Raw genomic sequence first — 12,551 nt, 5'->3', positions numbered from 1 at the left:
GATCAAACCCAGTGCCTCACACACAGGAGGCAAGTACTCCACCACTGAGCTACAACCCAGCCCAAGTACTACATATTTTCTAGCAAATAAAAATGTTTCAGGCTCATGTTGTAGTTTCCTAGACCCAACCCTGCAGTCATAATTTTTTCCAGGGTGCATTCAGCACTAGGTGTGTCCATTACTACTAGAATATCACCATCATGTGTATGCATCCACACCTATATCCCTGCACATAAATCTGTTTCTATCTACCGGTCTACTTAAAACTATGAAATATAAAACATGGAGATATCAGAACTCATGTGAGTGATTCAGGGGTTAGGTTTGTTCTTATAAAAACTTGCTCTGGAGAGAACTCAGGGGTCCCACAAGACATCTAGCTTAACCCCATACAAAGCTTCTCTCTCACTGAGCTCCTGTTAGGCCCCATCCCTTAAAGGTCCCACCGTTTCTCAGCACTGCCACACTAGGGGCCCAGCCCCCAAAACATGAACTCTAGTAAATACACTCAAGCCATATCCAGACTGTAGCAAGGACCAAGAAATGAGCCTGGGCCAGTCTTATATTAGGAGGTCAGAAAGAAGAAGGGAGCTAGCAGAGGGGAAAGAAGGAACAATAAGTGAAGAAGGAAGTGTCTTGAAAGCCCTAAGAAAGTGAAACAGGGAGAGGGAATGATAAGCAGCACCAAGTGCCAATGGTGGGTCCAATAAGAGGGCTACAAGTCAATTGGTAAGCAGTTGAGACATATGAGGGCACTAGTGACGTAATCAGGACAACCTGTTAGGGTGAAAGCCGGTTGATGTGGGTTAAAGAGAGAATGGGAAGAGAAGAACTGGAGACTGCAGGCATAAGCAACTTTTTAAAGGAATTTTATTACAGTGAGAGGCAAAATAATGGATTGCTAAAGGGAAAAGTGGAGTCCATAGGAAGTTGTTTTTCTACTTTAAATGGAAAAAATAGCAGCATGTGGCATGTTCATAGAAATGACCTAGTAAAGAGGGAAGAAGTGCTCGTGAGGTGTACTTGAGTAGGGAAAGGATAGATAGGATCTGGTGCACAAGTCAGGGGCTTGCCGTTAAGGGAGTGTATTAATTTCCTCTGACAGAAATTTTCTCCCAACTGGTGAGAAACAGAGCATGTGCCCACAGATGCTGACAGATGGGTAGATAGGGTAATAGGAGCTGATTGACATTCACTGCTGATTTCTTCCATTTTTAGTGAAGTAGGAAGGATCATCATCTGAGAATGAGCATGGGGAAGAGGTGTTGGAAAATTGAGGAGTGTGATGTGAATGCAGAGGGATGTGTGGTGTGAATGACTGTAGCTTTTAGGTCCTACTTCAAGTTCACTGTCATGTATTCAAATCAAGACCACTGTGCCTTTCCATAGCATATTTTGTGGCACAAATGCAAGAGTGGAATAGATGCAGAGTTGGATTTTCCAGGTGAGTATGATAAATCAAGAGGGATACAAAGGAGTTAAGGATACATGGAAGGGAATGGCTTATGCATGGAATTTTGCTGGGTAAGAAGGGACTTGAGTACATCCAAGGCATAAGGATCAGGAGAAAGATGTTCTGGTCTGTATTATAGTCAGGGCATTGAAAGAAGCATGAAATGTAGCACATGGAGGGGCTACAGTTTGGTACAGACAGAACCAGGGTGTGATTATAAAAGTGATTAGCTGTGGTAGGGTGGAGGACAACAGTATACATAAAATAGGGTTCCAGGAGCCTTTAAGGTCCCTTATGTGTCTCTTGATCACAAAGACTTGCTAGAAGAGAGGAAGAAATATCCACTTTCAAAAATGCCAATGTGTGTTTGGATTAAATGCAGATGTGTAGGATCCACCATTTGGATCCTGGGCTCAGTACATGACCATGTGCATCTGTGTGTTCTTCCTTAAACAAGTGTTGGGTTCTCCTTACTCCTCTGCTAATGTTTTTAGGAAGTTTATGAGAAGTTTTTATTTCTGTATTTATGAATTTCTTTGCTTTTGTTTTATAGGTGAAAATTACCAGTCCAGGCCTGCTCAGTATTGTATATATCACAGAAATGCGTAATTGCCAGTATCCAGAAACAATTCTGACTTTTATCAAATGTGTTATTCATAAGTTTTGGGCACCAAAAGAATCTAATGAAATAACTATAATCATCAGTCCATACGAGGAAACCAAGTGCTTCTCTGTGAATCCTGTCAGGGAAATATTTATTTATACAATAAGAGTGAATCGAAAGAGTAAGTTTGTAGTTACATTTGACTTTATGGATTCAGTTTAAGTGACATGTCTCTTCTTTTACCAACAAAAGTATATTGACACAAAATGTTTTTTGTGTGTTTGTCTTTTTTTATTTCAGTTGTGGATTTCAAACTTTTCCTTGTATTTGTGGCAGGCATTTTCCTTTTCTTTTATGCAAAGACCTTGAGTCAGTGAGTATTCATTTTTACATTCTTGGCTTTGTGACTTAAATGGGTTATAGGTCATTTTCGACCCTATTGTAAATATTTTTACACCATTGTGCATTTTTGTTCTTGCTTTAGGTTTCGCAAACAGTAGGTCTGAACATAGTGTTTGAAAGATCTTTAAAGACAGCAACAGTTATTTGTATAGCATGGTATGTGTAAAGTACAAAGTGCTTTTATATGCATTATTTTATGTGTTAACATATTTTATTAGATTTTCATAACAACTATGTAAACTCTGTATATTCTCATTTTATCAATGAGAAAAACAACATCCATCATCGTACAACTGGTTCTTATCAGGGCCCAGATTCATACTCAGGTTTTCTGATGCCAAGTGCCTCACTCTATTTCATTAGAGCTGCCTCCCAGATTTGTGGCTCAGATATATAAAGTTGAATATAAAAAATATCTGACTCTTGAATAAGCATGTTATTCTGACATTTTCATTTCTTGAATTTCATTTGTGAAAAAATCAATCTCTTTCCAATATTGCACTTTTTAAGTTTCTCATGCTAGTTAATATCCAACATTTTCAAGCATTCTTAACATTGTTCATTTTTGAGCTTATCCTTGGTTCAATTAAATATGCTTAATGTCATCTACAAGCTTTATAAACCAGACAACTCGTATAGAACAGGAAGAGTAAAGCTTGGACTCCAAGGAGCTGGGCTGCAATCCTGAATCCTCCAGTTAGTGTATATTTGGGAAGGTCTTCTAACTTCCTGATGCCTTTCCTCCTCTATAAAACTTAGACATAGATAACTAAAAATACATGTAAAACTCTAAGATAAGTGCCTGCTACCTGGCAGGTGCTCAATTACTGTTGTCAGATCACATTCTGAATACATAAGATAACTCAGACATCCTGTTTTGAGTTAATGGAAAGCTATATACTATAAATTGGAAGACTGATTTCAAGCTATTTACTATAAATTACAAGACTGTAAGAACAGGATTTAATTAGAGTTGCCCTCTGAGTTTTTTTTTCTTGGTATTCTTCATGGCTACTGTTGTCATGTTGAACATGTTTTTTTTTCATATTGAAAGTGCTCTTGGCATTTAAACTGACTTTTATCTGCTTGTCTTGACAGAAGCCCTGTTTTCTATTACTCTTCGGGGACTATGCTGGGTGTTGTAATGACTTTAGTCTTTATACTACTGTTGGTGAAAAGATACATTCCAAAGGTAGGCATGATATGTGTCAATAAATAAAAAAATGGAAACTGTAATCTGATAGGTGTAAAATACTAATCAATTTATTTATGTTATTGACAGTTCCTAATTCAAACAATGTTTCTTCACTATATTACCTGACTTTAAAATATAATATTTCTGGAGAGTTCATTTTATTTATTATTTTATATAGATTTACCTAAGTATTAGGTTATGGCAATATGTCTTTTGAGACCTTTTTTTTTTCTAGGTAGTATGTATGTGGTTGGTTGGTTGGCTTTCTGAGTGACAGGAGACTGATTCTATGATTCTATATTGAGAGAAAATTTTATCTTGGCCAAACTTAGGACTCTCATGATGCTGAATCTTAATAGCTTTGCTGCATCTGGGGATTTATTCTTTATTATTATTTCTACAGCACACCTTCAAAAGCATACTGCCCTGAACTTAGTTGAGGATAAGTAAATAATAATCCATGATGGTAATGTTGCTATTACTCTGGTTAAAGTTTGTAATAACAGCAGTATTTTGAGATAAATTTGTTCTTTTTAATAGTGTTTCTCTAATTTTATGTGCAAAACCACTTGGGGACCTTGTTAAATTGCAGATTCAGTTTCAGCAGTCTGAGAGCCTAAATTTCCCATAAACTCCCGTGTCATGCCAATTACGCTGTTTTGTGGACCATATTGAGTAGCAAGACTCTAGAGAGAATCTTGAGATTGGTTTTAGCTCAGTTTGATATAGATGTAATACAAAGCGTTTATTTTCTTATATTTTTACAAGAATGAATGAACAAAAAAATGTGTTATTATTTTCTTCCATACACAGTATAGCACCTTTGGGGCTCTAATGGTTGGTTGTTGGTTTGCTTCAGTTTATGTTGTGTGCCAACTGATGGAAGATCTCAAGTGGCTGTGGTATGAAAACAGAACATATATGTTTGGTATGTAAGAATTAAAAACAGCACTTTCTCTTACTGGTGAATCTGTAATTACTAGAAGCCTTCTTTTGACCTATGTTTCTTTCCAGCATCAGAATTTTCATTTTGAACTAAAGGAGGTACCATTAAAAATAATATTTTGTTTATTTTATTCCCATAGTTGGTAATTGAAATTCATTTGGATCCCATTTTAAACAATTTTTCCTATAATCTTTCTTAATTTTCTATGCTAATGATCGTAAGAGTAAAAAAAGTAACTAAAAAGTACAAATTTAAAAAAATATGCGCGCACACACTCAAACACACACATGCACACACACACACAAAGTGTCCCTTTTGACTATGTATACTTTTTCTTAATGTATTAATGTGAAAGGTGAGAAATCCTTAATATAAATGACGAATAAAAAATTGACTTTTTGGAAACAAAAGCTAAAAAAAACATTTATTTTCTTTATTCATTCTACAAAAAAAAAAACCCGTTTTGTTTGTTTTTATTAGGAAATAATGCACAGTAGGAGAACCCTTAGCATCAAATTTCTCACATGTTTACCACCCCTAAGAAAAATGCAATTAATATTTTGTTTTACTTGAAATTTTTATGTTTTTAGCTCATTTTCTTTGTTAACATAATAAGATATTTTAAAAAGTAAATTACAGATAACATGGTAGGCTCCTCTAAATTCTTTTCTATTCATCTCTAAAAACAAAGGGCATTTTGGGGTGAGTTGCTGGGGATTGAACCCAGGGCCTTATGCAGGCTAAAACTGAACTCTACTCTTAGTTCTACTATGGGTTTTTTTAAAAAATTAATAATTACAAAAAGTCATCTATTATTCAGGCCATGTTAAAATTGCCCAGTCACCTTGATAGCTGGTTTGTATAAGCCAGGATATAGTCCAGAACCGCAGTTTGTATCAGTTATGTTTGTAAATCTCTTAATTCATAGCAATTCCTGTTTTCATCACAGTGGTGTGCTGAAGCTAGTTGTCCAATAGAATGTCCACTTTCTGTATTTATCTAATGACTCCTGTGAGGCATAATTTAACTTGTACTTCTTTCTCCCATATTTCCTGTAAACTAGAAGTTAGATGTGAATGTTTGGTTACATACAAATTAAATGCTTTTGGTGGGATACATAAGAGGCAATATACACTTCACATTGGATCATAACTGGAAACATAGTATTATATAGTTACACATAGGCAATGATGGACTGAGCACTAGATTAGGCGGGTGATCATCTGATCCCTTCACCAAAAAATCACATTTTCTTTTTGTGACTTGAAGATTAAAAATAGGGTTTATAGAAGTCTGAATTCTACTGTAACTTATTTCTGACCAAAGCAACCATGATAACATTTACCCATCTATGACATTGGGCTAAAATAAAACATGCTTAATATATCACTATTATAATGACCATACATCCTGTATTATTTTAAAAGTCAACCTAAGGGCTGGGGATTTAACTCAGTGGTAGTATGCTTGCCTAGCATGTATGAGGCCATGGGTTCAGCACTGAAAAAAAAAAAAAAAAGGCTAATAACTAGCTGTATACTCCACCCCCGCCCTGCCCCAACCTTCAATGGAAAAAATAAAATTAAAATCTCACAGATTTTACTTTTAAGTCAAGGCTTTGCCAATATTTTTACATAATATTTCAAATTCAGATTTACATTATTATACCTTCCTCTGCTTTTCCAGGCTATGTTTTGGTAGTTGGATTTTTCAGTTTTGCTGCCTGCTACAAACATGGACCCCTTGTTGATGACAAGAGCAGAAGTCTTCTCATGTGGACCCTACGGCTTCTCTCCCTGGTTCTAATCTATGCTGGTGTGACCGTGCCTCAATTTGCTTATGTAGTCATGATCCTCCTTATGTCCTCTGGGAGTCTGCACTACCCAATGAAAGTATTCAGTTATGTGAAGTGGTGTGTAATCTTTTTTTTTTCCCCATAAATTTGACAAATTGAGTTCTGGTTTTGTTGTTTGGGGGGATTTGTTTTTATAACGTGATATTTTATTTCATAATTAACTACATTTACTCTGGAGATAACACTTTGAGAGAGGAGAAGGATAGAGAGCTCTAATCATCTCATCCCATATCCATTTCTTGTCTTCATTAATCTTTCAGAGGTGCACCACCACTTACAAAGTAATTAGAGCTCACTTGAAATTTACTAAAATCATTGGCAAAATTACTTGGGCTCTGGGTTACTAAAGATTTCTACTTTTATTCTGCATTTCTTTTCATTAAAGCCAAAGACTGCTTTAATGTATTATTTGTGCTTGTGAGATAAGAGTTAGGAAAAAGAAATGAATTGTAAATAAGTGAAAGGTGTTATTCAGTTGATTGCATTAAGGACTTTCTTAGGTTTTAAGTTAAGGCTTAAGGCTTTTCAAAGTATAGAAGGAAAGACATGGCAAATTCTGTTGTCAAAGCTTTTGTTATGTCTGTCTTTAGTCATAGAGTCTGAGATCTGTTTTCATGTCAGGTGCACAGATGGCGATGGTCCCTTTATAGATGTATGTCTCTGTGCCTTTTAAGTGACAAAATAGAGCTTGCCCAAGGACTAATGGGATATAAAGAAAGTTCAGGAATGCTTTCCTGCAGGAAATATCACTGAACTGAATCTTATTAAATAATGAGCCAAAATAGCTCAGTGAATATATGTGCAGGGCTTTCCTGACATAGAGAAAGCCCCATTTGGTGTCATCATGAGGCAATAGCTATCAGGGTAGTTAGTGAGGTGGGCAAGGGCCAGATTAAGGGGCATCAGCAAGCCATGCCAAGGAATCTAGTCTGGTTCTGTACATTGTGGAAGGGTTTACTGATATGTGGCTTAGTTAATCTCTGTTGCCTAACCAGGAGTTATAAGTTCAAATGCTTGAGGCTAGGGAGATACTGTGCCAGACAGAGGTGAGGCAGTAGTATTTCCCACCCTGAAGATGGTGGGAAATTCTGCAGTGTACCCTTATCAAAAAGGGTACACAGTTACCACTCAGCTTGAGCTGATTGTTGCCTTGTGAAAATATGGATTCTACATTGAAGATATTCTAGAAATAATAGAACACTTCTAGAAATACTAGAAGTGTTGTTTGGGATTTAAATGTGACTTCTTAGGATTTTTAAATGTTGGCAGTTAATCTAATTAAAAATATATTCAACAGGGCTGGGGTTGTGACTCAGAGGTAGAGCACTGCCTAGCATGCGTGAGGCACTGGGTTCGATCCTCAGCACCACATGAAAATAAAATAAAGATATTGTGTCCACCTATAACTAAAAAATAAATACTTAAAAATATATATATATATATATATCTCTAACAAACCAGAATGTACTCATGTGTTAGTGGGATGTGGCCCATCTATCTTCTGGGACAGAGGGTAGATAAAAGGGGAGGACTCTGTGGTAGGAAACCCGTCCTCAGGTATCACAGTGGCTAGGCATGCACTGATGAGGACAAGGAGTAGGAAGTGAGACTGGACTGGAAGAGGAAGTTAATAGATGTTTACCAAATTGGCCACAAGGAAGGAGACTCTATGGTGATACTTAGTTTATATATGTGGTGACTGCATGTGTGGCAGTGTCACAGGGTTAAAATGCACCAGTGACAGGACAGGCTGCCTATATAGAGTGGTGGAGGCCAAAAGGTAGCAGTGCCAGTGGATGGGTTGACACTGAGTGGCTCTCTCGGCCCATCTGCCCAAGGCAGATAGTGTCTGGGATGACCAGAGGTCCCTCTGTCACTCTGTAGCTTCCAGATCCCTGGCCCTTTGTCGGGCTTGTGGCCTAAGGAGCCCAGGATGAAATTCCTTCCTCCTTCCCTGTAACTGTCCACCCACCTGCCAAGAGCAAAGTGTGTCCCTGCACAATGCTTCTTTTATACACTTACTGTGTGTTCAATAATGATAAAAATGTACAACAGACTCTCAACTTTAAATTCTCCTAGTAAATTATTATATGAAAAATTAGTGGATATTTACAGGTTAAATAAATCAGAAATAATACCCTGATTTTTTAATAGTACTTTCTAGTTTCCAGAGTTGTTTCCATATAGTTTAATGATAAATGATAACTACTCTTTTGATCATCTTTATTGAATACTACTATAGGCCACTTACTATGTTAAGTTCTTTACTACCCAAAATAGTCATTTAGTCTGTAGTGACTTCATGAGGTAGATGTTACCGCTCTTATTATTTTTATATGAGCAAAGTAGACTCAGAACTGGTAAGGAATTGCCCAGGTTCATGCAGTGAGTAACCTCAAAGCCAGGAATCTGCCCCAGTCTTCTGGCTGAATCCAGGGTTTTTCCTTTGGGAAACCAGGCCAGGGCTTCAGAAAAGGAGAAGGAAATAATGTCAGTGGTTCCTCAATCTAGCTCATTCACTATCAGATGATTTTTAAATGGTAAAAGATTTTTGAGATTCCAACCCTTAAAATGTTTTTTAAAACTTCCTGATAATTCTGATGTTCATTTAGATTTGGAAACCCCTGATTAAATTAAATTTAAAAGCACCTCAAAACATTTTTAAAAACTATGAAATATGCTATATCAAGAACTATGTAATGTTTTGAACAACCAATAAAAAAATTTAAAAAAATAATTGATAAATATCATTGTCCTTTTTATGAGATTATTAGATATGTAAGTGTTTAGATGTCTACATTTTATGAGATTTGGGACTTTCCTGGTTGGAAAAAGAAAATTCCAGTCATGAGCCTCTTGGCATGTTGTGAAAGAACTAATATAAATTATTGTACATAAAAGACCTTTGTGCGATATATGCTCTTTCTCTAGGTTTAGTGAGAATTACCACCACTAGGTGGAAGTGATAACCCACAAATGCAGCTTCTTGGTCTAAAGACTAAGAAGACCATTGGGTCTCCTTAAAAGGACATCTCAAAGGCTGGCTTCTGTCAGTGTGCAAGAAAATCAGCAGGCCAAGCATAAATAAGTCCGACTTGTAATTGTCTGATTGTGTGAGTAGAATTCACCAAGGAAGAAAAGGATAATTAACATTCTGTGTCAGAAATTGCTTCTGAAGGGCCTTAGGACATTATTGGATAGTTCAGGAAGCAAAAAAGCAAACATCAGGCCCAAACCACATGTTCTGTATACTTCAATCATTAAGGACAGTGGAGAGCATAGGTATGGTCTACAGGGCTTTAAGAGAGGGATTACTATTCCTAAGATATATAGTTTTCTAAATCCTGAGAATTGACTTGGGCAGGAATCTAGCAACCAAATGCCACATGTTTTTAGGAAAATGAAGCTGTGGTTTACACCAGGACGGCCAGTGGTTAAGTGTCTTACTGAAGAGGAATATAGGGAACAAGCTGATGCCGAAACAACCAGTGCCCTGGAGGAACTGCGCAGAGCCTGTCTCCAGCCTGACTTCCCATCCTGGATAGCCATCTCCAGACTCCAGGCTCCTAAAAAGTAAGCTCTGCTCAGCTGCTTTGGCTACAGCTTGGTTCAAATTATTTTAAAATCATAAGGTTGTCAGCATCTTGGGAGACTGAGGCAGAAGGCAAGTTTAAAGCCAGACTCAGCAACTTAGTGAGACCTTGTCTCCAAATAAAATATAAAAAGGACTGGAGATTTGACTCAGTGATTAAGTGCCCTTGCCCTTGGTTCAATCTCTGGTTTAAAAAATAAAAAAGCCTTTTTGAGAGAGGCACTTTAGTTTAGAAACAGACTACTTCCCTGGATCACAGATGATGAAGTTGGTAGCAGTTCTCTTTCCTCAGTACTATGACTTCGCAATAGAGCTGCTATTGTCTGAATAAATATTGATTTGATGAGAGGTATTGACATTAAAATAATGAATAATAAATTTAAACTTACAAAAAAATAGGAAAAAGGGCCGGGGATATATAGCTCAGTCATAGAACACTTGCCCAGGGTACATAAGGCCCCAGGTTCGATCCTCAGAACTACAAAAATAATAAGAAGAACAGAAGGAATTAACAACAGGAGTGGTTGGTTGCATTTGACTGCCCTGGGTGCTCATAAGTCTGTCTACTTCTCCACTGTTTCCCTGGATAGCTGTCTCTAGGAGGATTGCATAAGCCATCTCCCTGTTTATACCAAGAGTGTAAATGCCATCCTCTAGTGACACAGAGTCAAATTTAATTAAAGGGATAAGAGGCAAGGGTGCATGTTATTTTAGAAATAAACCTTTCTGTTTGTTATACCACTAACTTTATTTACAACATAAAACACTTACTAGATTTGCAGAGTTTGTTCTTGGAGCAAGCCACCTGTCACCTGAAGAAATCCGTCTGCATGAAGAAGAGTATGGCCTTGGCGGTGCTTTCTTGGAAGAGCAGCTCTTTAACCTACAGACTGACAGTCTACCTGCAAGTTGACTTCATTCTGGCAAGGAAGTGAGTAAAGGGTAGGGATGCAGTTAAAGTTGGGCAAAAGGGTTTTAAGGAACAGTGGAAAAAGTATGTGTTGTGGAGAAAAGCCATGCTGGAAAGGAAGACTAACCTATCTATATTAAAGGGAACTTATTTTCCTAGTAAGTTCTGCTACTTATTGTACTGTAGGTAGCCAGCAAGATTCTGTGACAGTTCATTGCCACTTACCTTGAAGTCTTTCATTAGGAACAAGGGAATCATGTTGTTCTTCAAGGGACCAGTAATTATGAACAGGTGACTTGTCAAAACCAAGGCACTAAATTCTTACTCCGCTCAACCTGGGCCAAAAGACTATTGTTCTTCCTGCATTCTATCAATACCAGTGATGGAAGAGACCTGAGATGTACTGGGCCTGTGCTTTCTAAAGTGTGATCCACAGGATAGCAACAAGTGTTTTAGTCAGTGAAAGGATTCTGAGGTTAACTAAGATTGATACAAAGTTAGACAAATATATTGTAGGGCTTCTCCAGGGCCTTTAATAATACTAATGCACATTGTGAATCTCCTAAACAAGGAGAAATTGTGTAGCAGTTTCTGCCTTAATTTGGTCACAGAACCCTTTTTTATGAGACTAATATTCCTTAGAACACATATTTGTAAAATGCTAATGATGGTAGAATTGAGGTTTGAGGAGGTTATATAACTCATCCAAGACCACAAAGCTATTTGAGGCAGTGCTGGTAGAGCTCCAGCCCCAGTATGTCCTGACTCAGAAGACTTCTTCAGACACAAACTCAGGGGCCTACAGTCTAGTTCTCACAATGTTGACATCTTTTTTATTTTTAAATAATGTACCTATTTAATAACTGTGATAAAGATAAACATTTAAAGTTTTGATAAGATTTAGATATATGTGTGGATTAGAAATTACTTTCTGTATTTTTTGTATGTTGAAATTGAAGAAAACCTTTTGTGAAATTTGAGATTCATTTTTAAAAATTGTTCAGCTGTATACATTTGTAATAATTTTGTACAAACAGATTTGTAATATTTTTTACAGAGAGCAAATGTTTGTTTCTTGATTCATGATGTTAAACTCCAGAGTGAAATGAGCAACTAACTAACTAATCCTTGACCCTAGCGGAATGATGCCAAAACAAGTTTGAGATTTTTAACACAGCAAAATAATTTATGGGTTAAGATGTTGATTCTCTTAAAATCAAACTTTGGCCATTTTTACTGTGATGAGATTATCAGGAAAAGGATAATAGGGAAGAGACAGAGAATTTTGTTACTGTAACTTTAGTAAAGCTTTTCTAAATTATCAAGTAAGAATGTAGCTATCTATTTGGAATTTTCTAGATCGATTTTCAAATGATATTTCCTCTGTGAGGCAGTATGTCAGTGTTTACAGGTCTGTTTTTGCCAGACATCTTAAAATATTAAGAACTGTCTCTTTAAAAAAAAAAAAAGAAAGAAAGAAAAAGAAAACTAGATTCAACTTGTGCCTTTATATAGACTTTGATTTTTTTAAAACTAAAAAACATATCCATTCTGTTTTATGATAACTATTTATAAGTATTAATAAGGTATAAAA

The 12,551-nt window shown here is 36.6% G+C and overlaps 1 protein-coding gene across 2 annotated transcripts in view; it reads left to right on the top strand.

Annotated features, from left to right (window-relative positions):
* The window catches only part of NEMP2 (nuclear envelope integral membrane protein 2), a 124,383-nt gene extending 112,333 nt beyond the window's left edge, over positions 1–12,050 (top strand). For both annotated transcript variants that reach the window (XM_081261521.1, XM_081261520.1), the window contains 7 exons: positions 2,007–2,238; positions 2,358–2,430; positions 3,558–3,651; positions 4,468–4,582; positions 6,287–6,512; positions 9,852–10,028; positions 10,822–12,050. In XM_081261521.1, the coding sequence (XP_081117647.1) occupies positions 2,007–2,238; positions 2,358–2,430; positions 3,558–3,651; positions 4,468–4,582; positions 6,287–6,512; positions 9,852–10,028; positions 10,822–10,960 (1,056 nt within the window). In that variant the 3' untranslated portion in view covers positions 10,961–12,050. The remainder of the gene's footprint in view (positions 1–2,006; positions 2,239–2,357; positions 2,431–3,557; positions 3,652–4,467; positions 4,583–6,286; positions 6,513–9,851; positions 10,029–10,821) is intronic.
* The last annotated feature ends 501 nt before the right edge of the window (positions 12,051–12,551 follow it).

This window comes from Spermophilus citellus (assembly GCF_964194105.1).
Source record: "Spermophilus citellus genome assembly, chromosome: 11".
In the NCBI taxonomy this organism is placed as follows: Eukaryota; Metazoa; Chordata; class Mammalia; order Rodentia; family Sciuridae; genus Spermophilus; species Spermophilus citellus.
Note: the sequence above shows the minus strand (reverse complement) of the source record. Positions and strands in the feature narration are given on the sequence as shown.